The sequence below is a fragment of the Paramisgurnus dabryanus genome, chromosome 1 (assembly GCF_030506205.2).
Source record: "Paramisgurnus dabryanus chromosome 1, PD_genome_1.1, whole genome shotgun sequence".
NCBI classification, from domain to species: domain Eukaryota; kingdom Metazoa; phylum Chordata; class Actinopteri; order Cypriniformes; family Cobitidae; genus Paramisgurnus; species Paramisgurnus dabryanus.
This window is the reverse complement of record NC_133337.1, coordinates 19,123,314-19,148,235: the sequence shown is the minus strand read 5'-3', so window position 1 is coordinate 19,148,235 and position 24,922 is coordinate 19,123,314. Positions and strand designations below refer to the sequence as shown.

General features: G+C 38.4%; 3 protein-coding genes across 3 annotated transcripts in view; 1 reads left to right on the top strand and 2 right to left on the bottom strand.

Annotated features, from left to right (window-relative positions):
- Positions 1-615: 615 nt before the first annotated feature.
- dus4l (dihydrouridine synthase 4-like (S. cerevisiae)) lies at positions 616-3,764 on the bottom strand. Its single transcript, XM_065264149.2, has 6 exons — positions 3,410-3,764; positions 3,209-3,330; positions 2,753-2,870; positions 2,134-2,256; positions 1,005-1,231; positions 616-927 (listed from the first exon to the last, which is right to left on the bottom strand). The coding sequence occupies exons 1-6, from the start codon at positions 3,487-3,489 to the stop codon at positions 677-679; spliced, it is 921 nt and encodes a 306-aa protein (XP_065120221.2). The 5' UTR covers positions 3,490-3,764; the 3' UTR covers positions 616-676.
- A 245-nt stretch (positions 3,765-4,009) lies between these two features.
- cog5 (component of oligomeric golgi complex 5) overlaps positions 4,010-24,922 on the top strand; it is a 78,592-nt gene continuing 57,679 nt past the window's right edge. The window contains exons 1-6 of the mRNA XM_065273373.2: positions 4,010-4,071; positions 4,289-4,428; positions 5,273-5,330; positions 6,429-6,483; positions 8,446-8,515; positions 12,117-12,237. Coding sequence (XP_065129445.1) covers positions 4,026-4,071; positions 4,289-4,428; positions 5,273-5,330; positions 6,429-6,483; positions 8,446-8,515; positions 12,117-12,237 — 490 coding nt within the window. The 5' untranslated portion in view covers positions 4,010-4,025. The remainder of the gene's footprint in view (positions 4,072-4,288; positions 4,429-5,272; positions 5,331-6,428; positions 6,484-8,445; positions 8,516-12,116; positions 12,238-24,922) is intronic.
- Positions 14,289-22,927, bottom strand: gpr22a (G protein-coupled receptor 22a). The gene is made up of 3 exons (XM_065264365.2): positions 22,650-22,927; positions 20,747-21,713; positions 14,289-20,497 (listed from the first exon to the last, which is right to left on the bottom strand). The coding sequence occupies exon 3, from the start codon at positions 20,491-20,493 to the stop codon at positions 19,201-19,203; it is 1,293 nt and encodes a 430-aa protein (XP_065120437.1). The 5' UTR covers positions 20,494-20,497; positions 20,747-21,713; positions 22,650-22,927; the 3' UTR covers positions 14,289-19,200.

Below are 24,922 nucleotides of genomic sequence, written 5' to 3'. Positions count from 1 at the left end.
AGTGCAGCTGGGCATAAAGCCTATTAAATTAATTTTATAATTTATTTTTAAATAAAAAGGAGATTTGCTGGATATTTTTTGTTGCTGATAAATCAGTAATTCATAAAAAAAAAAAATCTACTGCCTCAATCAGTACAATCGACGACAATCCATATACACATAGATATTTTCTTATTGTTCATAATGTTATCATGTAAAAAAACATTGTTGTGATATTGTATATTTCCTGTCAATATCTGTCATTATAATGCTTTGCCGTATAACAAAACACAATCATTAGTGTAATCACATATATCACCACAGGAGGGCGCGCCACAGTAAAATATATTTAACAGCTGTCAGTGTCAGTGCTGTAACGAGAGCAGTATGCAAAAAAAAAGATCAATAAAAACATTTAAAAAATCAATGGTAAAATAATTTTAAACAATTGTGAAACAATTTAATACCCGTTTAAGATAAGTTGAAGATCATAAATATACCATTAGATAAAGAGTAGCCTATTGCTTTTTGTTTTAGTCACAACATCATTACTATAATTAGGTTTGTGTTAATCCACAGTTTGAAAGAGTTTATGATTATTTTACAATGTGGAAATAAATACAGGCACCCTTAAAGAAAAGCATTAAAACATCTGTGACTTTATTTCAGGTTAAAATCTATACATTGATTAAAAACATCATAAGGAGCCATAGGTATTGTGGAGGTAGTCAATGACAGCAGAAGTACTTGATAAATTATTGAACACTCTTCTCTCAGGCTGAGAGGCGATGCGCTCCAACATGTAAATCAGGTGATGATGGAAACAGATGAACGGGGTCCCGTGCTCCAACGCAATATTTATCCAGTCCCAAACACACTGAAGCGGAGTCTCATCAAACCCTGCAAACATGGCAGGATTGCCCAGCAATCCACGAGCGGCCATCACACCTGAAAGAACACAAACAGAAGCAGATCAGATAAGAGGATCACACAAGCGTCTAGATCAGACATTAACACACACGCACCATCCACGCCTGTGAGGTCACGGATGGACTCCACGTCCTGAATGTTCTTGATGTCACCGTTGGCGATGACTGGAATGGACAGACTGCTCTTGATGGTCTTTATGGCATCATAGTGAACGGGTTGGTGTCTCTCGTCAGCTGTACGACCGTGGACCGTAATCCATGATACACCTGCTGCCTCCACCTTCTGACAGAGATCCACTGTCTTCCTGAGATCTTTATGTATTCTGAAGAATACCAACAAATCAACCCTGGTCACAAATATGACACAAAGACCTCTTGTACACATAAGACTTAGGGTTTATATTATGAAATTGATGATAAGTACTATATTAAGGGCTGTCAGTATTATACAATCTGTAAGGGAAGCTTTAATGATTTTGTACAGAGGGATTAAAATTACAGAGGCATAAATGTATGCCGTGATTCAAATGTAAAGAGGAAAAGTGTTAGCAAAGACAAGGAAAAACTGAACATCAAAAAACCTGGTGGAACCTCAAGAGGAACAATCTTTAACAAAAATGTATGATCTGACTGCTTTAAAGGGGTCATATCATAAAAATCTTATTTTTCCACGTTTAAGTACTATAATTGGGTCCCCAGTGCTTGTATCAACCTAGAAAATGTGAAAAAGACCAACCCAGTAACTTAGTTTTGGTAAACCATTCCCTGCAAGCATGTGAAAAAACAGGTTGTTCCGATTTTGCCTGTTTTGTGACGTAGGTAGCAAGTCTTATTACAATAATACCACCCCTTAATCTGCAATATCCAACTACAGCACTACTTAGGCAATACTTCCGGGTTTTATAAATTGGCCACCTGCTGGATAATAGCGGAAACATGTATTGCCGGAAAAACTCGTCATTGGCAGGGAAGCGTTTTCTCTTATTTGATGAGTTTCAATTTCAACAAACCACCATCATGGTGATCAGTGTTTGCATTTCAAAGGACACACCCAAAAACAGCACATTTTTGATCACACCTATAAGGTGCCAATTTTAAGATGCTATAATAAATTATCTGTGGGGTATTTTAAACTAAAAGTTCACACCAAAGACTTATTATATGTTCTTTAAAAAAATCTCATAATATGACCCCTTTAAAATGTCTTCAACTTCTTATTTCTCACCTTATTTTAATCGATACTGAATAGTTGGGATTGTCTATTTGGTTTCGTACATGTCGCACCATATCTCTGACAAGCTCAGGTTTGTTGATCAGACACGCTCCGTAACCTTCAGATACAGCCCACCTACAACAAACACATCAACACCACTGCTATCAAAATTTTTGAAAATCTACAGATATTTCTAAGAAACAATTAAAAAAGCCAAAAATTAATCTATGAAACTAACTGTGACATAAACGCTCAATGAATTTAAAATGTATGAGGAAAAATGTCCCTATAGTAAATAATGTAACCTCTGTTCTCATTAGTTTGATGTATCCCTTTTGGAACTTTGGATAAACACTTTTTGGATATACATTCATATTTAAGCATTTAGGAGATATTCCTATCCAACAAGATCTTTTAAATTACTTGAGATTTAGTTTTTACTTGAGATTACATAAGGATTTGTCATTCATTTTGTTAGATATACAATATGTTAGGTCCTTGTAGAAGTGAAAAATAATACTGTCCCAAAACAGAAGGTAATTTCAGATGCTGCTAATATAAGCATAATTTTAAAACAGCATGTTATCTGTCATGGGGTATATTGTGTTTTCTGTGTATTAGATCACTGTACCTTTGTGGGCAGCCACAGTTGAGATCTACTCCGTCTGAGAAAGGCGACACCACGCACGCCGCGTCTGCCAGTGTTTGTGCATTCTTGGCAGCAAACTGAACAATTAAGGGTCGATCATCTGAAAACAAATTTGATCAATTCATAAGTAGGCATTATGCAAAAGCTTTTATCCAAAGCAACTTAGCACTTATTACAAGAACCTAAGAGAGTGGAGGAAGATGTGTTGATGGTTAAATTGTGGCATCCAATAACCCAATGTATGAGAAAATATTAACAGTATTAATAATTGTCTGTGAGTAATAGGTGCACATCATAAAAGTGCTTAAGAGCATTTCAATAGACTAAACTGTGTACACATCATTGCATAACGATGAATTTAAATTTTTGTATCAATCTATGCTTAATCTGCAGAAATTTTAAAGCGCTGTTGGTTAGTGTTATGATCTCTGTTCTTACTCTTGTTGGTGGTAAATTCACTGTCTCTGGCTTTCGCAGAACGCATGAAGTCCTCCGCAATGATCATGGGGGTGAAACATATATCACAGTCATATTTCCTCACCAAAGACCTAAAAGCCAACCTGCATAAAAATGACATGATGATAAGACTTCAGGACATCATTCAGTCTCTATAAAACATTGAAATGTTGTTAGACTCACTTTGAGTAGCGGACCATAGGAGCACAAACTTTCACTGTCGTTCCTCGATTAAACAAGTCCATGACATTTTCACTATGCATGATTATTTCATATTATATAACGTTAAATCTGTCAACAATTCCGAGTCAGGCATTCAAGACATGATGTTAGGATGTCTTGGAAAGGCGCGATCCAATGCTCAACATAAATCTCCCTATTGTAGCTTTAAATAAGGAATAAAGTTCATTACGAACAATACACATACTTTTCTCTTACAACATTAAATACATTTAGTTAAAATACACTAAAACACGCGTTTCGACACGTTCAAGTTTCGCATTCCGGTTTGTCAGTGGGAGTGTTTAACCTTTGAACTCTATTCCATAAGAAACGCTATAAATATTATTTCTAATTAAATTTGTAATTGTTTTGTTAATATGTACGGACAGAGTCGATTTAAAAAATATATTATTTCAAAGAAAATACAATATTCTGATAAAAAAGCATCCGCTCGCATATTTACTAGCTTGTTTACTAAGAAACGTCAGCGCAGATGTTCAATATTAATGAGCTAACCCTTTGCAATTGGCGGAGTACTGTGACGCAGGAATAGTACGTCACTGATGAAGTGGCAACGATGGAGGCGAGTCAGGAACTAGCAGCGAATTCAATCCTGCAAGATGGTAAAACATTTGTAAAACCCATATTCTCTTTCAGATGTCTTTATAAAAAACTTACGCGAGGGTTAATGGGTAGTCAGCATATAAAAATCCCGTTCAAAACCTTTAACAATCAATAATATCACAGCAACACTGGTCATGTACTGTTTATAATGTACGTGGATCAATGGATGTGATCGGCTTTTATATGTTCACTCTGTGTTGATCGTTGATCTTTCAGAGTGCTATGGTGATTTCCTGAAAGAGGATTTCGATGTGAAAACATACACAGCTCAGGCCATTCATCATGCAATCATCGCAGAGCAGTTGGCAAAGCTGGCAGAGGGCATCAGTCAGCTGGATAAAGAGCTGCACTGTCAGGTGAGTCCCAGCTGTCAAAGCAAACATCCGTGTTTCAATACAATTCTGTGTTAGGATGCTGGAATGATGTACAACATCCTTTCAAGTGTGTGATACAGTTTGGAAACTTACCTGTACATTATGGATCTTTGTAGATACTAAAGTTGGTCTTCTACAGTATTTTTGTAACTCATTAGTGCATATTTCAAGTTTACATTACATCAAGTTAAGTTCACTTTGATTGGAAAGTGAAATTGGACATTGCTATTTTATTAATGGTTTAAAGTTAAGTGTTTCTAGCTCAACTGGTGGCTCAGGGGTTTAATACCCAGGGAACACGCATGCTGACAAAATGTATAGCTTATATGCACTGTAAATTGTTTTGAATTAAAGCAGCTGTCAAATGCACATTTTAAATTGCAGGTACATTTTGGTGTCCGTTTTTATTTTTCAAATAGTTACATTTTTAATTATTTTAATACTTTTGCACTTATTGCCAAGGATCAATATGTTCCAGACTATAAATATTGAATATTTTCTGTAAAAACTGCCTTTTATATAGCTGACAATCATGATTTCCTGTAATCTAAAATAGTACACCCAGGTAAAGTAACAGTGTTGATAGAATGTAACACAACTGTAAGTCACACATATAAACACACTCTCCCTCTCTCTAACACACACACACACACACACACACACACACACACACACACACACACACACACACACACACACACACACACACACACACACGACTGTCAACACTGTTAACACTGTTACTCTACATTGGTAACAGAATTGAGATGTGTGAAGTCTCAATTTAGCAGAACCTACTAAACAAATGTGCTGTTTGTAAATGCAGGTAGTGGCCAGACATGAAGATCTACTGGCTCAGGCAACAGGAATTGAGTCTCTCGAAGGTAATTTTTTCATTCCCTACTTCACATTTGCATCATTGCAATGTTTTGTTTTTGGTTCATATGTGTAAGTAATGTGTAATTGAAGAGCTTAGATGCAATTGCAAAAGCCGTTAAATGTCACCTCCATCAAAAATAAGATAATGATATTAACCAAACGTTTTCAGCACATATTATACGTTTACATGCTTTCACTTCAAATCCATTTAATTCTAGTCTCAAGCCATTCAAAAAATGCTGCTTTGCTGACAGAATCTGTTAAAAGGCACATAAATTTTTCAGCAAAGTCCTCAAAGTACACGGAAGTGTGGATCACATTCGAATTTGGGTCCCTTGTGAGTACTTGGACCTGAATACAACTCGAATGTGGCAGATACATGCATCACAGCTCCTTCTAATGTGTGGTTTATCTGTTTTAACCGTATGAGTTTTAACTTTCATCATTTGCAATGTTTCTTGTTGCATATTTAGTGATTTTGCAACTCACTAAAACTTACATAGCAGTTGCAAACAGAACTCTTGTGTCTTGTCCAACGAAGTGTTTTTTCTTAGAAGTGGATGTTTTGCCAAAAAAGCTTGTATGCACTTAGAGGGTTATGCAGTAAAAGACAGTCTAATTTGTTAAATACCATTGAAATTACTTGAGTAACATTTAAAAAACGGTATTTCGATTACTGGCTAATAACCTTTTCATTGCCATAAAAGTGAAATTACTGAACCTAAACAATACCCTGATAAAAATGCTCATTTATAAGAAATGTGTGAGACGCTCTTAGAGGGTTTTGCGTCTAAACTCTTCAATTGCATTAATGTGGGTTACATGAAATAACAGTTTTTGCAATCTGTTTTTTTTGCAATCAAATTCTGTTCTTTATAATGGTTGTCTTGCTTCATACCTAACCCATTGCTGTATATTATATTATAGTTACTTGAGGCTTGTAAACCGCAAGCTTTAAACATTTATGATTTTAAAAGTGTATGCAATTTTACAGCTCCCCAGTAGGGGGATGCCTCGCCACATCTATTATTCTACCCCAGTGCAAGTCTTTCTCTTGTGATACATGAGTAAAAGATGTGTTTTATTTTTTTGTTTACACACAGGTGTCTTACAAATGATGCAGACTAGAATTGCAGCTCTGCAGAGTGCTGTAGACAGGTAAATAGGTCCATTAATATGGTATAGTTTTTATGAGAAAGCAGACTGGATGATTTTTTTCCCAATTGGTTTGTTCTGAACAGAAACAGTATTTTAACGTTTCCGGTTCAACCCTAAAATTGACGTTCCTGAACCGGTTAAAACAAAAAAATTAAGTTCCCAGACCGGTTAATAACGGTCCATGTCAGCTGTGGGACATGCAAATAAGTAGGCTGATCATTAGGACTTAAACTTAAATTATTAGTCTACATAATATTCCTTAAGTCTCTATCTTCATCAAACATTTAAAAAGATTATGTAACTGGCACAACTGTAATTCTGACATGCCTACATCTGTTTCAGCATTATACTTGAATTAAGACAAGGACAATTTCTGCCATTTCGTTTATTGGTAAACAACTTAAATAAAAGTTTTTGTTAGAAGAAGAATACTGTGCTTTTTCGAGATTATTTTGTTTGTATGTGTCCTGTCAAGAACAGAAAGATTGTTTGTTTGCTTTTTGAAACGCATCTCTCTGTGTATGCACTTTTGAGTGCACTTAAACACGCGCACAAACACAGATGGAGGACGAATTCCAACGGCACTTCGTAAAGAAGATGTAGCATAAACAATCGCTCCACATAAAATGAAAATTACGTTGTTTTTCATTGCTTTATTCGCAAAATGTATTTAAATGGACTACATCAAGAGTTCTGATCTTTGAAGGGCATAGGGATAATCACGTTTGATTGGAGTTGGACTGGACACATTCAACCGCATGAGTCTGTGCGTACAGAAAATGCTCACTTTAGCACATTTTTGCGATTAAATTGTTTAAAATCACTTAAGTGTACTTACCTATTTAACCTATTTAAATTTGCGCATTGATCCATGAATTGTATGTGAGCCGTACCGTGGGTCGTGATATGTATGGATCACGAATCAACTGCGATCCATTACACCACTAATTAGTATAAAAAAACAAACATCTTGAGATACTTGGTTACCTCTTATGATTGAGCATTAGAGACTTGGACTTGAGTAGGCTTCTTGCTGGTGGCAAGCTTCTCATTTCTCCGATAAGTCAACGATGACCGGAAGTAAACTTCACTGAGTTATATTGCACAGAAATCTTGTCAAAGAACAAAAAAATAACGGTATTAACCGGTTACCATTATTTTAAATAAACAATTCTGTTCCGGAACATATATTTTTTCGAAAATTTCTGGTTTCGTTTCTGTACCTTGCAAAACATCAAAAGTTTCTGGTTTTCGTTCTATGAACCGGTTAAAGCCTTGGTTAAAAGTAGTGATAGACCGGCCAGCCGATTTATCGGGCTGATATTTGCGAGTTTTATTTGTATCGGCATCGGCCAATACGTGGCTGCCGTGTTCGCCGTTTTTTCCTGCATTATTTACAGACAGAGTGCTTGAAGCCGCATGCGATTGCAGGTCATGTGACTAAAAACAACCAACCTTTCCATGACAACATCGAAAGATGGATCCATAGCACCCTCACCTGTTTTTACTATTTGTTAAATATAGTTTTTTTTAAGTTCAATAAATGTTACTTTTTTAAAATTGAGACTTGTAACATTTGGCATCATGATTGTGTAATTTTTATGATGTAAATTGAGTGACCAAAAGCAGTATCGGCTCCAAATATCGGCTCAAGAAAATCGGCAGCCTGTATCGGTCATCGGCTAAGGCTGATGAAACAAAAATCGGCATCTGCACTGAAAAATCCATATCGGTCGATCCCTAGTTAAAAGTCTGTGAAGACACAGATGTTGTCAGATCTAGCAACTAGATTCTTTCCTTGCAACCATCATTGCATTGATCTAAACACTGATTTACAGTGTAATCCGCATAGTACATTTACGGCAATGTAAGCTGCTTTGAAAAAGTCTGCAAATAACGATTAATATTAATAAATGTATAACATCTCTAATATATCCTTACACAACTGTCTTCCTTTTTCAGGATAAGGACCAAAATAGTTGACCCTTACAATAAGATTGTGGCACGGACATCCCAGCTCGCCCGCTTACAGGTATCTTTTTGAATGCTGTTATATAAATGCTTTCTGCCCTGTTTATATCTGCAGTATCCCTGGATATTTCCGCAGATAGATTGGCTTTTCTTTTACTTTTTGGTTGTTCTCTTTTACAAACCCAGGGACTTGATTTCCATGTTAATTGCATCGACATCTGAAATAAATAGAGCTTTGCCTTCATCTTTGTAGATTTACTAATGCACCCAAGATGAAAAGATAGAAACGCACACGCAAAATCATCTCGGCAGTTAAGTTTGTCAAATCGAACCGAAATAAATTAGTTCCCAGAACACTGTGAGAGTGAAATTAGTTAGTATAAAGAAACCAATCTGTTGCGGGTTTTACGTTAGGTCCCAGTCTGCCTGTATCTCTGTAAACTGCACCTGTGGGGTAACAATACCTGCATTGTGCTTCTCTGTTATTATGTGAGTGCTGCATTAGGGCCACTGAAGCAAGTAAAATGCGGCTTTTACAATGTTCACATCCTGACTCGGGTTCACGTGATGTCATCATGAGTAAAGCTTCAAGCCTGCAGAAAAAATCAATAAAAGTCAATCTGGCCCAGTGAGGACGAGCCTGTCTCTCTTACTCCGTCAGTCAGGTGAATTGTAGTGGCTGGCACGACACTTCCTGTAGATTAACAGGTTATCTGGTCCCTATTATTTCTGGCTTTGGGGAACTGTTATTACATATAAACGAAACACAGCCACGGAAAGGTCAGTGGTTTCGAAATCACCTTTGAAGTAACACCTTTCAATTAATCCCATTGTTGTCCTGGATGGCTTCATTTTTTATTAGAAACACATTTGCCTATTCACATTTGTTTATCAAACACACCATCACATAGGATGCTCTGTCAGTGGTTTGCATGCAGTGGTCGAGAATACATTTGTAGGGGTAGACGGAGGCTATTTGTCACATGTTTTTTTAACACAAGAGAAACATGAGTAATTGGACGTCGGGCTGAAAATCGTATAGTTGCTAAGAATACAGCCTCAGGCTCCCTTACTGATTATATTGTTTATATTTGTGTTTGACTATATTTGATGTTCTTTCAGAAGCCTTTAAATCATCTTATGTTCTCCGGGTCTTTCTCATATACGTCCTTGCCCTTAGCAACACATTTTAATATCTTGTTATTCCCTGTAAGAATAAGAGCAGCGCTGACGACAAGATCCCATCTGATTCCTTTTCTATGTTCATTTGGAAATGTTTCTGTCACACTATCTGACGTTGTGTCACCTTAGGAAAGAGCCATCAGTCTCACACACACAGGCACAGATGCACCAATTCACTGAAACCCTAAAAAAGACTGACCTCTCTCGAGTCCTTCATGCGGCTGTTGTCTGGCCACAGGCTTTCATTGCCACAATATACTATAACTGTAGGACAGAACACATTTCTGGGTTAAAATGACCCAAATAATGGGTTGTTTTTATCAAACTGCTGGGTTATAGTTAATCAACCATGTTGAAACAACCCAGCAGTTGCGTTAAAACAACCCATTATTTGGGTCATTTTAACCCAGAAATGTGTTATGTCTTATAGTTACCCAGCCCTGGGTTAAAAACAGCCCAATATTTTTTAGAGTGTGAAATGCCTTGAGAGTTTTCAATTTATTACTATGTTCTTACCTCAACTTAGACAAACTAATACATCCCTATCTTTTTTCAATGCGTGCACTTAATCATTGTACAGCGTGCCGTGAATGTGTTAGCATTTAGCCTAGCCCCATTCATTCCTTAGGATCCAAACAGGCATACATTTAGAAGCCATCAAACACTTCCATGTTTCCCTATTTAAAGACTGGTACATGAGTAGTTACACGAGTAAGTATGGTGGGACAAAATAAATAAAGTGGTGATTTTTGAGCAGATAAAAAATGAGAACTATATTGTATGGTGGAAGAGACATCATCACTCCCGACTACTCCCCCTTTCACTCAAACTTACTGCGCCCGAGGTCGAAGTGCTGCAAAGTAAGTGCTCTAAATTAAGTGCTCTGGCTTCTAAATTGTGAAATGATTCTGTTAAGGCATGAAAATTGTAACATAAAACAGACTACATTTACAATTGCTACTATTATTATTTCTGATATTAATATGTATTATATACTATTATAAAATGGTTAGTTCCAATCCTTGATTCTGATTGGTCAATAGCTGTGCTTTATTCACGATAAAACACGGCTATGACCGCTTCACCCAACTCCGCTTTGCATCGTGCTTAACAACGCCCTTCAGCCGTTACTTATTCACAATACAGCACAGCCTCTCGTACCTTATTGCTTACTTATACCATAGACTGTAAAAAAAGATGGACGTAGTGTCCGTGACATCACCCATGGGTTTCTGAGCATCGTTTTTGAAGCTTAAAGGTTACATAGAATGATTGAACTGGGTATTTATCCTTGTTCTGTGATGTGACATGTAGACAAAAATGTTTTTGTTTGGGTCTGTAATGCCTTAGAAGCTTCTTAAAAACCTCTCTCAGATAGCTCTATTAGGGTGGGGGATTTTAAACAAGTGGTTTTGCACCTATTTGGCTCCCTCTACTGGCTTAACTTGCAATCACATTCTGATTGGCTGACTTTGCTGCCACTCAAAAAATGTAGCCAATTATTTTAAAGTGGAGGGGCAGTTAGATGCCTGTGATGTCATAAGCATCAGTTTTTCAGATTGGGCCGTTTTCTGGCTGATATTTCTGAAAGAGGAATTTCTATGAGACTGAGATGTTTAGCATGTTTAGCACTTTTTGTATGTTCGTGAATGTGGGTAGACTACCATTATTCAACAAAGACAAAGTAAAAATGGTTTTTCATTTTCTGTCCCCTTTAAAGTAGGCAGTGTCTTCCATTGCTATCTTAGCCGTGCGTCACCGCGCATCACTCACGGATGTCCAAACATGGGTAAAGAGGCGGGACGTGGGTGAAGCTGAGGTGACTGGTTGATGAAACCACACCTGCCTAGTTCGACTTCAGTGACAGCAGTGGCTGTCCAACCGTCACTCAAGTGGCCACGCCCTTAATTATGCAGAACTTTAAGCCTTAATATAATTTAAACGGATGAGTTACAAAAATATTCACCCCCCTCACAGTTGTCATAAAGGGCAAAATTAGCTATACAGATCAAAAACACTTTTTGTACCAGGCTGTTAACATATTATTTTCTACTGTAAAGTTGGCCTTTTTAACATGGAGGTCTATGGGAATTGACTCCCTTTTGGAGCCTGCCTCTAGCGGCCAGTCAATGAATTGCAGTTTAAATCACTTCCGTATTGGCTTCATCAGAGAGATCGGAAGGTTGCCCCTCGTATTATTATACAGTGGTTTTCAAGAAAATGTGCGTAATGCATATGTTGGGTTTTGGTGTTTGAGCTAGGGTCATTGGTCAGTTTAGATTGGCCATTAGATAAAAAATGTATGCAGACCTGGCAACCCTAATACTATGGTTGAATTTGTATCTGTACTGCCTATTTTATGCTTTCTGTACTGCAGTAAAAATGCTATACAGCAGTACTGGGAATTTGAAATGTTAATGTCATAGTAATGTTAGAAAGCAACTTTTTATTTTTGACAAGCATCTTATTCTCTTTGTTAGGTGGCATGTGACTTGCTGAGAAGGATCATTCGAATCTTGTACCTGAGCAAACGATTACAGGGGCAACTGCAGGGGGGCAGTAGAGAGATCACCAAAGCTGCCCAGAGTCTCAATGAGTTGGGTGAGTGACCGATCACAAGCAGCCTCCACTTCAGCCGACTCTCCCATACTTTAAAAACATTTAATCGCAGTGAAGCACTACTCACGAGTGCTTGCACTTCACTATCTTTCAGCTCTTTGGGTTATATCCCTCACAGCCAATCAAAACTCAAGCTGGTGTTACATTTCATTCACGTACCACACTGTGGCAATGCTGCATTTTTTTAGGCACTATAAATGTTTATCTTCTATGTGAAGTGTGCATACGTGCGCTGTTAGTACATTCTTTGCACCATTTCCAGGTCAGCCTCATTCATTCATGTGGCCTTAATGTTTTTGCTGAGTTTTTAAGCAGGTGTGAGGACTGTGGGAAACTGAAATAATCTGCCCTGCTTTGGAGATATTTTAGGTCGTGTCTGACCTGAATAACAATTAATAAGTAGCCTCAGTACCAGTAGCAACCATTTTAATCTCTGATCAAATCAGCATCTTCAGTAAGTGTTGCTTCACCTTCAGAATGACTCGGGTGGTTGCTCTCTTATTTTTTAACTCCTACAACCGTCATATAGAAACGTTAATTTAAGAAATTTAATTCCAGTCTCCCTTCTATTATTAAATATCCTATTTGGCTCTAAGATTTGTCAAACGGACAAAATGTGTGGCAAGCAATGTTTGATATTGACTCTAATGGAGTTGTACTAAACATTGCCCTGTAATCTTAGAGCAATACTATAATACTGTCTGGATTTCATGAGGTTGTGGACATTAACTGAAATGCAAAACTTTTTCAGTTCTGGCATTAATGGCTGTAAGATTAGATTCATATTGACCCATACTCTGTTGACCTCAGTGATTTAAATTTGTTCAGATGTCATGTGGACAGATAAACAACACAATGCAAATTCAAGGCACTCTTTTCCACTGCATGTTTGCCTGATGATTTCCGATGCCCTGTAGGACAGATTCCAGCGAATATCAGCGAGGTGCCTTTTCCAGTTTTTATATTTGCATAAAAGTGAAGCTGAATTGATGCAGACAGACGGTAATTTTGTGAATTTGGGAAGGCGAGATGATTTCTGCATTCACCACATGCATCTTTCTATTTCTATTCATTTATCACTTCCAAATGGATTCCATTTCGGCTTGGACGCGGTCTTAAAAGCCAGCAGCCTATGTAGGCAGTAGACAGCAAGGCAGCCAGGTTTTACAGCAGGTTCTTTGTGATCTGCTATGATTCAAGAAAATGTTTCCCTTACCTATTGAATTATTTATCATGTCAAAGTGAGGGAGATTTGCTAATGGGTTGCAGACATCTCTGCATTAGCATCAACAACCAAGACAATCTTTTTTTCATGAGTGTCTCGACTTTTATGCCTTAACGCCACGTGTTGATGCATAACACAAACTGTTGGAGTTTGATGTGTGCTTGTACCTCTCAATGGCTTTCTGCCATACAGCATGGAAGCTGTCTAACAGATTTGTGAATGCCTACTGCCTTTTTTGAACTCTGCTGTCATTGCAAAACATTCAAGATTTTGTCTGTCTGTAGATTTTGACTGAATATTTTACACTACATGCAAGATTTTCAGATAAAGCAGCCCTGAAACTGTAGAAGCAATTAAATGGTACGCTGCTGTCTCTCTCTCTCTCTGTCTGTCTCTATTTAGTATACACTGTTACAGGAAACTGACATCAGTTTGGATGAAGTGCAGTTGGACAGTGATTTGAAGGAACCCGACTGTCTCTAGAACCGCTGATAGCATCAGGTTATTGGATTGTAAACAAGGCAATCAGTAAATGATAATGGACGCTTGAAGATTTAATTGGCACTTTCCTGTTTACAATGCAGCATTGCTGTATGGGGCGTTAGCTGCATCACCATTGTTTCAGTATAGAGTCGAGTCATTTTACCACCAAAGTTATAACAATGCTGTGTTTGCATACTTGGGTAAAACTGCTTTTGGGTGAAATATTGCAATTTATTGTTATAATAACATATGAATCAGTAGTTTTTGACATCCAGCTAGATATTGGAGAAAAACGTGCACAAAGATGAATTTCAACAGGCTTTAATATCCACAAAGTCAATTCTAAAACAGGAGTAACAATTAAACACAGCATAATGACATAGACCAGACAACAATAGGGAAAACGGATCGATCTTACTGTATGGAATGGAGGACATGAGGTAGATCGCAGACAGGTGTGGGTTATGATATAATAGAGACAGGTGAGAATCATGGGAAATGAGGAAATTTGATGATGGAGGGAGTAAACAGAGTAACAAACTGGGGAACAGACTGGGATTGTGACACTAGAAAAAAAAGTGCTACTGTGATATACAATTTTGGTAACACTTTATAAAAAGGTTGTAATTGATAACATATAACTTTAATTATCATGAACAAATCTTCTTCAGCATTTATTAGTCTTAATTCATGTTGATGAAAATGTTCAGCATTAATTAATACATTTAAAAAATTAAAAAATCAAAAGTTGTAACTGTTAACATTCGTTAATAATTGTTAACATTCGCACAATAAACTAACATGAAAAAAGAATAATAAATGCTCTATTGATCATTGTTAATTCATTTTACCAAATGCATTTAATAATGCTAAAGAGCACCAATGGTCTGATTCACAATTTTAAATTTCCTTTGGTGTGTGCGAGTGTGTATTAGTAGATGTTAACGATATGCAAAAGGTACAAACCCCAAAGTAAACGATGAAGCGAGTTATCGTCTCCAGCGTAAATCTCTTTTCTTGGACTAAAACAAACACATGAATTGTAGGCAACAGTTTCCTTCCTAGGATCGGTGATGTAGAAAAGACCGACAGTATCATAATTTCTCCCGCTTGGAGAAATTCACAGCCTGTGAGCTAACTCCTGTTAGCATTGCATTGTAACCAAATCTTTTAAACATGGTAAGGAGCGTCACATTTCCTGCTGACATCAGAGGTATTCAGGCCGATCACAACGTACAGATAAGCTGGCCAATCAGGGACAGTTTTGTACAAACTCTGTGCGTTTCAGGTAGACATAATCTGAAGCTACAAAAATGTACAGTATGTGGAAAATAATGTGTTGTTTAACCATAAACCACGTGAACACATTGTATTATACCAAATACACATAATAACGTTGTTTTTAAATAGATGCTCTTTATTAAATGTTTGATGAACAAAAAATATCAAACATATTGTAAAGTGTCACTAAGATTTCTTTAAAACACACTTGTAATCTTGCAGGCCATTTGTTATTTTCTTAATTCACTTCTCTGTATACACACAACATCTGCCCAGAGGAATTCTGAATTACAATGTTCCTAACACGATAGCCGCAAGGTTTATGAATCCTTCCTCTGTGATTCCACTGCTCATGCAAGCACAAAAAATGTGAGGTACCAATGGATAGACAGGTGAATGGATGGACAGTTAGAGGAGACCTGGATATGGCTTATGAGAGGATTGACTCGGATATTGGAGGGAGGTGAAGGTGTTTTGTAAGGCAGAGGGCATCCGTGTAACTGCTGTCAGCCGTAATGTGATGATTGGAGTAACATGAACGAACGGAGGATGCCGTAATTGAGGAGAGGAATTCAATGTCAGATAAATGTCAACTGAGGATTTAAGTGCACCAGGATAAGGAAGAGAAGGTGGAGAAGAGGAAATTATAGGGTTGGACCCTGTAGTGTCCTGTTTTGAAACAATCATGGAGAATATAAGGGATTTTAAGTCAGAATAGTTATCGGCCAGGTATTATTGGTGTATATCACCATTTATCATCGCATCCCTAATTGAAATAATGTTCTCTGATACCTATATAGAAGGGATGTGGCTTTATTAAGTGCAAAGATTATCCAGAAGCAGTTTTACATGTCCATTACAACCCTTGGATTTGCCTTTAGAATGAAATGGTCTATTATTACCTTATTTGAAAGGGTCATGAATAATAATGTTGGGCTTTGCTCTGATTGGCTGTTTCAAAGAGCAGCTCTTTCAGTAGCTCTGTGCGTGTAAACAGACCTTATGTTTGAGCCTGTATCAGATGAAGATACTGAATTTGAGGAATAATCAAATGTTTGGAGATTTTTAATGGATGTTTCAGAGTGGATTTTTTTTTGTTTGGACCTGCAAAACGTAACTGTAACTCACGAGTACTCCAGCCTAAATGATAGCATATAGCATTAACTAGCATATAGCGCTAACTCAGGAGTCACAACTTTGTTATAGCATTGTGACAACATTGTAATTTATTGAATGTCCTGGCAGAACATTATTTTATTTTTATTTATTTTTTGTTTGTTTGTTTTTTGGTCAATGAATTGTACTCAAAAGTCAAGAGCAGGGAGCCAGAAAGTTTGCGCCTCTTTATGCAAAATTTACAATGGCTGCTGAATTATTTACAGTATTATAATATGTATTGCTATTACCAAAGTTTATTGTAAATACCGGTATTTGTGAGACCCCTATTTCATATTAGTCGACTTGAAATTAAACCGAACATGCAGTGGTTTATGCCCTGTTTGCTGCATCACTTGACCTGCACCTGTCTGTCAAATGGAGAAGAACTGTCAATCATAGAATTTAGCTTTTTGTGGCATGTTCCTCTGGGACCGAATGAGTGACATGTGGATGTCAAGAGAAGTAGAAACCTAAGCGATAAGAGAGATGGATGAGGTTATTGGATTCAGACAGTGGAGAGGTAAGAAGTCTCAAATTAACCAGCGATTAAACACAGAGGTGATAAAATCCTGTATGTGGTCTAATACGGTGTTAATTACATGCAGTGTATATGGAGGCAGGTTGAGGGTACATTAGTCTCCTGAGGTCTGCTCAAGGTTTGAAAATCTTCTGTAAGAGGATTAAGATTGTATTTGGCATTGTGAAAAAGTCCTACAAATTGTGCTATACATATAGTTCTAGCAACATCTTTTAATACTTTTTTAACCTTATTCACTTTTTATTAAATATTAGTGTTTTAAATAATATTCACTGTGCTGTATTTGTTCCCACGCAAACTTTGTATGCTTTCATACACCCTTGACACCTGTAAGCAGAATCTTAACAATTTTGGTGACCCATTTCACTGGCACGGGCCCTATCAATCAGGTGCAAGAGAAATCTGCACAGCTTATTTACAACAAAAACAATAAAGCCTCCGTTCATAAGCAACCTTGTATCACTCGATCATTTCATCAACAGCTGTGTGATCCGTTACGTATGAGGATATTGTCGCCTTGCAGCACTTTATGGTTTGCCACATGAGTTGTTTGCATGGTGCTCTATAGACGGTTTCATCAGACTCACTCGCGTTGTCGCAGTTACGTGCCTGAACCGAAGTGTACTTCCGTTCTGTATTTGTTTATCGGCCTGGCTACTGGCTGAACTAATACCTTTTAATGTTTTGGTTTTCTAAAGACAACTGTGTAGAGAGGTTTGGCAGTCAGGCAAGATCTAAGGACGTGTAGCTAACATTACATACATTCATTTACATCTTACGTGTTCATGGTGTTTTGTGCAAATTTGTCTCTGTGTGGTTTTTACTAGAGTAGCTCATCATTGTGAAAGCCTGTGAGTTGATAAAAGATCTTATCACTTAAAAACTCTGACTTGCTCTTGTTCGGCATAATGTGCTCTCATTATAGATCAACAGAGATGGCTTTTTTGCCCGTTATCTGTAGATAAACCCTAGAAAATATTTCATAATTCACTTGCTCATTGAATCAGATGAGTTTTCAATTAAGTTTAAATACTTTCCATCAAGCTGTGTTTTGAATAAATTTGATCAACATTTACTGACCTTGGATGCTTTTTGCTTGCATCATGTGCAAGCATTAAATCATTTTTGGCAATGTTACATCTAAAATACCAAGATGAAAAGTGAGTGATTAAAACCCTTTAAATGAGAGATATCATGGAACTGAATTGCATGTTTAATTAGAAAGCTGTCATCTGTTGTTGAATTTCACCAACCATTTTACCATCTTGAATCTGAGGAAATTAACCAACCAGCTCAAAAATCAAAGCTTTTCTTTTTATTCTTTATTTTCTGTATGCAATAAATTGACTTGTCTTTGATCGGTGTGACCTACCATTGTTGCAGTGCAAGGGCTGATTTATTTTTTTGTAGCTTACCACATGGTACAGTTATCTTCCTAAAAGTCAGCCTTCATAATCAACACTACTAACTCATTGAGTCTCACAAGGTCAAGTATTTAGAGTCAACACCCTTTCATTTGCAGTCCCCAACCACTTCAGACCCCAGCTGCGTTATTGGACCACATGTACCATGCCCCTCACCCCGTTTAAAAGATATGATTATTTTGGCTAGTGCCTGTGAGTGTGATGTTGAAGGGAACCAGATCTGATTTCATTAACTCTGCCTTGTGATTTGTTGACCTGAGTAGTAATGAAGCTATCCTGTACCTTCTGTTTCAGGGTAAAGGGCAGATAGTAGATATCTACCAAATAGGTCACACTTGAATTTTAAACATTGCATTGACCTTATGTTTTTGTCAGTAAAAGGTGAGGTGACAAACTCCATGATGAACAAAGACATAACCCGTGTTCAGAGAAAGAAAGAAATGGGGCTCACAGCTGGAAATTGGCCAAGCAATATCATTAAGCAATTGTGCCTGGGTCATTTTGACCATAAAAGAGCTCTTTAGTCATTTCAAGGGTATTTAATAGAAACGAACAAAACCAGGAACATCGGTTTCTAGTTCTGTACATTTGAGGTTTATACTTTACTCCGAGATGTATGTACAATGTCCAAGACTACTTCAACAAAACACATGCAGTATTTACAACTTACCATCTACAACACCGAATCACCGTCACAATAAATGGTAATAAATTATTTATCTTCACATACTGTACAATTAATACACTTAAATTCGTTACTGCTTTGGATTAGTGGTTTCCCTTTTTAATGATTTTGTACCTGATGAGGACATTTGCCGTACGTCGGCCAAAGCAGTTCATTCCACATCCTCTGAAGAGAGGCATTTTTGCCTGACTTCGGTCTCCTCGAACGTCACCTTTTTGTTCCTTTTTGGGTCAATCCATGAGTTGTGGATGACCACATTATTAGGCATAGGGTCAGCCTCTACCACAGACACGACACGCTTCTTCATTTTGCTCTTGAGGACCTTCTGAAACTTCTGTCGAGTGAAGGCATAAAGCAGTGGGTGAAAAATTGTGGTACCGTAAGCCATGACCAGAAAGCCAAGCCTGAGGCGTGCGGTGAAGTTACTTGGCCCTGCGCTCAGGATGACCGTGTTAAGCACAGTGATGGGTGTCCAGCAAAGCAGGAAGGTGGAGATGATAAGAAGAGACATGCGGAAGACCCTCTTTTGTCGTTCGCGGCGTTCCCTGTGCCGTTTAACCGCCCGTCGGAGGGCGATGATCACCGACACGGAGGTACGCATGGCCAGCGGTGGATTGCGGCCTGCGCTGCTCTGTGAGGCGTCGGTGGACTCTGGCTGAGTGGAAGTCATGGAGATGGTCTTTTTCTTTCTAGGCTTTTTTTTAGGTGCCGCATGGAAACGAGTACCGATCCGGATGTTGAGCGCCTGCAGAATCTTATAGTAGGTCACCAGCATGACCACGGCGGTAAAGAAGAAGATTGGAATCTGTGCCAGCAGGTGATAGTAGAGGCCCAGTTCAGTGTAATATTGGTTTAAAGGTTCTTCACCCTCTGTCTGGTTCCTGTCGGTACCTGTCTGGCTAAAGAAACCCTCCTCTATGAAGGGAACCAGAAAGCTTAGGAACGATAGAGCCCAAATAGACCCAAGCATGGCAACCGCTCGGCCCATCGTGAGTACTCGATTTGCGGGCCGCACTGAGATGTCATAGCGATCTAGAGTGATGGCCAGGACGTTGGCAGCGGTGGCCACACTAGCAAAAGACACACAGGCCTCATGGAAGCAGCAGATAAGTGTATTGTTGCCTTCCTGCGGCAATAACACCACAACGATCGTCAGCGGGATGCAGCCCACACACACCAACACGTCCAACACGTGCAGGTTCATGGTTACGATGTTGCTGACGGAGCTCACCAGGTTGGACTTCATGCAATATAGTGCCAACACGGTCAGGTTACTGCTGAGACCCAACACAATCTCCAACATGAGGAAACCTGTCAAAGACACCTGGAAACTGACAGGATAAGGTGATTCCAGGTCCATATCGGAGTCAAAGGGTTCTACGTTATCTAGGACAGTGACGTTGCTCATGATGGCCTGGAATCCCAGAACAGGAGGGGTATGCATTCTCCTACACCGAACAAACAACATTGTTACTATTGATTTACCTTGAATGGTAAATGTATTGTTCATACAACAAGCTTAGATCAATGGTTTAAATGCTAAATATTTTCATAAGACGTATCTTTATGGCCTGTTACTGGAAATATGATGCTAGTTTTGCTAATTTGTAAAAAAAATAAACTGTTAAGAACGAACCTATCCAAAGATAATACATTTACATGCATATAAATTCTTTGTATTGACGAATGAAACTCACCCCTCCCTTGTATTCACCGTCTTCGTTTGGAGCTCCTTTAGCAACTGCGACCGAATCGCTGTTGTGTTGGCAGGATTTCATACGCGCCAACCATATTCCAACACCTTTTTGTCTCACTAGTGTCCTTTACCCCTTTGTGCACATTCTGTTATGTATCTACTCCGTTGTTGGTTTTGTCATTAGTTTATTTAATTTTCAAGTTTGAAATGACCTAAGAGTGAATAATTGCATAAGCTAAGACCTCAGCTCTCCTCAACCCCGGCATGGTGCAGTCCAGTAAGCAAGTATACCCCAGTTTCACCTCTCCGTAGGGTTGATTAAACACCGTCCAAGCAGCTCATAACTCATACCCTCGCATCCTCAGATTTCAGTGGGAGGTTGTGGGAGATGGAAACGCTCTCTACTCTTCCTTTTCAGAGCGTGGGAAGGGTTTGTGCATTGTAACATCCACGTGGTCCTGACATGAAAGCTGTGTTGTATTCAAGCTTGTATTTAGCCTTTTGTCCTTTGTGTTGGCCAAACTGATCTCGCAAAATCAGTCAGGGACAGCGGCACGTCCCATCCTCGCAAGTGTCCGCACTCTTCACCATGTATTCCAAGACGTGACAAACAAGCAGAAATGTATTTCCCTTAGCATGACGGGTCAAGTGCGACATTCTCTTGTCGTCAGCAGCTGCCATTGAACCCTCCTAAAGAGGACCCGTAATATTGCTTCCCCTTGTATTCCACCCGAGTAAATCGCACTCCCACCTGCTGCGGTCACAGGACAGCTCCAGGAGATCAGGCAGGTAGACCGAAGTGCACAGTAATCACAACAAGGTCACAGGTTTCCAGAGGGAAGGCGGTGGTCAGGCCGGTAGATGTTGGCCGTCTGTGCACTGCGTGGTATATTTTTACCTTCTTTTATTCGCAATGCTTGTGTGGGAACCAGAACAGGAGCTCCATTCTCAGTAGTTTCTCAACCTGCCTGTTGAAGGAGAAGTACAAGAAATTCAGAGTTGAAATAATATTCCTTGAGGAATATGTAAGCTACATAAATATTTTAAGCAGTCCTATGTCCTTTGCATTCATATGAGTTATGCTATTAAAAATAAAGGTGCTTCACGGTGCCATAGAATAATCAATTTTGTCTGAATGGTTTTTACCTTCTGAGGTTCTTCAGATTATAAAAAGGTATGAAAGAAGTAATTTTGACTAAATGGTTCTTTGAGGGCACTTGCTTTTTATTTTAATGGTCACTAATGGTTTCTGGTTGCTCAGAGAACGTGTGGCTGGCGTAATTTGTTTGTCGAAAAGCCGAAAGTCTGATAACAACTCATTAAACTAATGTTCCTTTGCTTTAATGGATTCCTACAGCGATCGTGAGTGTTGGTTTGCAGAACAGGTTTTTCTTTACTCCCACACCGCACTTGTGAACTACACGGGCTGTATAGCAGAAATAGATCTGCACTCTTTCTGTCTGTTTTCTGAGCGAAGTAACAGAATTCAGCACTAGCCAGAAGCAGTAATAGGGGCGAGGGTGCTCGCATCATTTTCCTTTTAAGAGGATAATGGATGGATTTCGATTACCTAGTTTTGCTCTTTCAACAAATATTAATCAAGTTATCCATTGATTGCTTGCCACTGGAGAAACCCGCACAAAATATAGCATCTTTTCCACTATGCATTTAAAAAAAAAACCTTTGAAACAATAATGAAGAAATTGTTCAATAATTGCAACCTTCTGTCTGCAGTGCAAATGTAACCTGCTTGCTCTAAACGTATTTGAATAATCGCGGTTGCATGCATTTCCTAAGTTTGTCAGTTTCGTTCAAATGACAGCATGCATGAAATAGCATGCGTTCTACTGAACAGATGCTGCAGTTGTCTCTGTGCCACAGAGCAGAAACCTGAAGCTTTTTACCTCGGAGTGCAGCCGTATGAGTAAGTGACCTGGAAGCCCATATATTTCCCAGTTTGAGTAGAGCCATGCCAGGACAGGTCACAGAAGACATGCTGTGTGGATGGATAAGTCCACCGGCTGTCCTCTCTCCTTTGCTTGTCAAGTGGGCAGTGAAGTCAGATATTGTAGGGTGTAGTGCCGTGCATCTTCTTTAAACACTGCTCATCTCTTCTTTCCTATTCTTTTCCTCTATCTTCTCTCACCATCCATACGCTCAGTGCTTTCAAAATGCCCTACCTACTCATCTCTCTCCTCCTCCTCTCTCTTTCTCTCTCTCTCACTCACTCTCTCTCCCTCCCACCTTCCCTCTAACACTATCGCTCGCCCTCCCCCTTCCTCCCTCTCTCCGCTGTGGTTTATAACACTCCCCTGGTTACTGATTGGTAACCCTTTCTTGTGCTTTTGCTCAAACAGAGCCATCCTCCACAGGTACATTTGATATTAGAATATTTTCAATCCTTTGGTACCTTTTAATATTTATAAAAAATATCACTAAAGCAACAGTTTGGAGACGAGGAATTATTGGAATATTGGAACACTTCATCCGTATCTTCGTAATGCAAACATGGCATATCTTGCATGAAGCATGATTTACTGTAGGTTTGGTCTTTTCTGCTGTACATGTGTGGGTGTTTAGCACACTGATGCAGGAGAGAAAGACATGGCTAATTATGGAGCATCACATTTTTCTTCAAATTCAAAAATCCATCCTTGTTAAACACATATAATGTGAAAAAGCTTGACATTAACTTGTTGCATATTAAAATGTCACCATTAATCAGTATTGGTGATTATCAAAATCAATTATGTTTCTCTAATGGTGAATCTAGAAGTATGTGTAAGCCCTTTTAGTCACAGTAGTATTTTTAATTCTAAAATATACATTTACAGTTTTCAGGGTTCCCATGGGTCCTTGAAATCCTTGGAAGTTTGTGAATCTGTGGGAAAAAATTCAACGCCCCGGGAGGTTTTTGAAAATATACATACATAGATACAGGTCATTGAAAGTGCTTGAATTAATTTTATGCTAGAAGTTTTCTGGAAAAAAAATCCATATTATTCCCTGTGCAGTGTAGGATAATATCATAAAAATTCTAGACTTTTTAATCACACGTGCTAAATTGTTCACTTTAAATGCTTATATCTTCTGTATGCGAATGTTGATTCATACCAAAATGCTTTTTTGCATAGTTGTGTTTGACACATGAAAATGTTTCTGGTTATGTATGTAACAGTTGTTCCCTGAGGAGGGAACGAGACGTTGCGTCTCCATTGCCATACTTCATGCGTCCCTGTAACGCCGTCTTTGGCAATATTTTAGATAGCGATATACTTCCTGGCTCCCGCGTCACCCTGTCTTTGTTGTTAAGCCTCACCATTGGTTGAATTTGATATACACATTCAGACGCACCAAAGGGTCACCGCAGTGACGCAGCACGAGTTCCCTCGAAAGGGAACTGTACCAATGTATCTTAAAAGGTAACACGATGTAACCTTGCTCTCACTTGAAATGTGTCCCCACATTTAGTCCTTGAACTTGAGGGTATTGGACCTGGAAAGTCCTTGAATTTGAAGTTGACTAAGATAAACGTCAGAAATAGTAAAATAGTGAAGCACTTTATTATAATTTTTTATTCCGATGCCCAATTACAATTATTTACATGCAGTCCATATTTGAAAAATGTGTTTTAAAGGGACACTCCACTTTTTTAGGAAAATATGCTTATAAATATGCTATAAATTAGCATAGCGCTAAAATAACCAAAGAGTTACGATATGTATAAAACTTGACTCTTCTGTAGTTTCATTGTGTACTAAGACCGACAGAATATGAAAAGTTGTGATTTTCAAGTCCAATATGGCGGGGAATTATACTCTCATTCTGGTGTAATAATCCTGAAAATAGTACTATTTAAAGTAACTATAGGGGACTATTTTCAGGCAGTGCGTAATATGACTACACTTGCTGCAACCATGTTTACATTTACATTTAGTGATTTAGTCCAAAGCAACTTACAAATAAGGTAAACGATAAAAGCAATTATAGCAACACAAGAACAGCAATACATAGGTGTACTGGAAATAGTCTCATCAAGTCGAACACAGTATGTTACAGCAGCAAAGTCTGTAAATGAGCATAAGTGAAATGAGCATATTTAAAAAAAAATTATCGAATACTAAGCTTGACTCATTGCTGACTTATAAGATAAGTTGAATGTGCTGGCTCAAATTTG

What these genes read in the sequence shown, in the direction of transcription:
- gpr22a (XM_065264365.2), bottom strand. Translation starts at nt 20,493, where the DNA reads ATGCATACCCCTCCTGTTCTGGGATTCCAGGCCATCATGAGCAACGTC.
- dus4l (XM_065264149.2), bottom strand. Translation starts at nt 3,489, where the DNA reads ATGCATAGTGAAAATGTCATGGACTTGTTTAATCGAGGAACGACAGTG. An exon ending in AACTGTGGCTGCCCACAAAG is followed by an intron (nt 2,257 to 2,752) that starts GTACAGTGATCT and finishes TGTTTGTTGTAG; the next exon opens with GTGGGCTGTATCTGAAGGTT. An exon ending in TCAGTATCGATTAAAATAAG is followed by an intron (nt 1,232 to 2,133) that starts GTGAGAAATAAG and finishes GGTATTCTTCAG; the next exon opens with AATACATAAAGATCTCAGGA.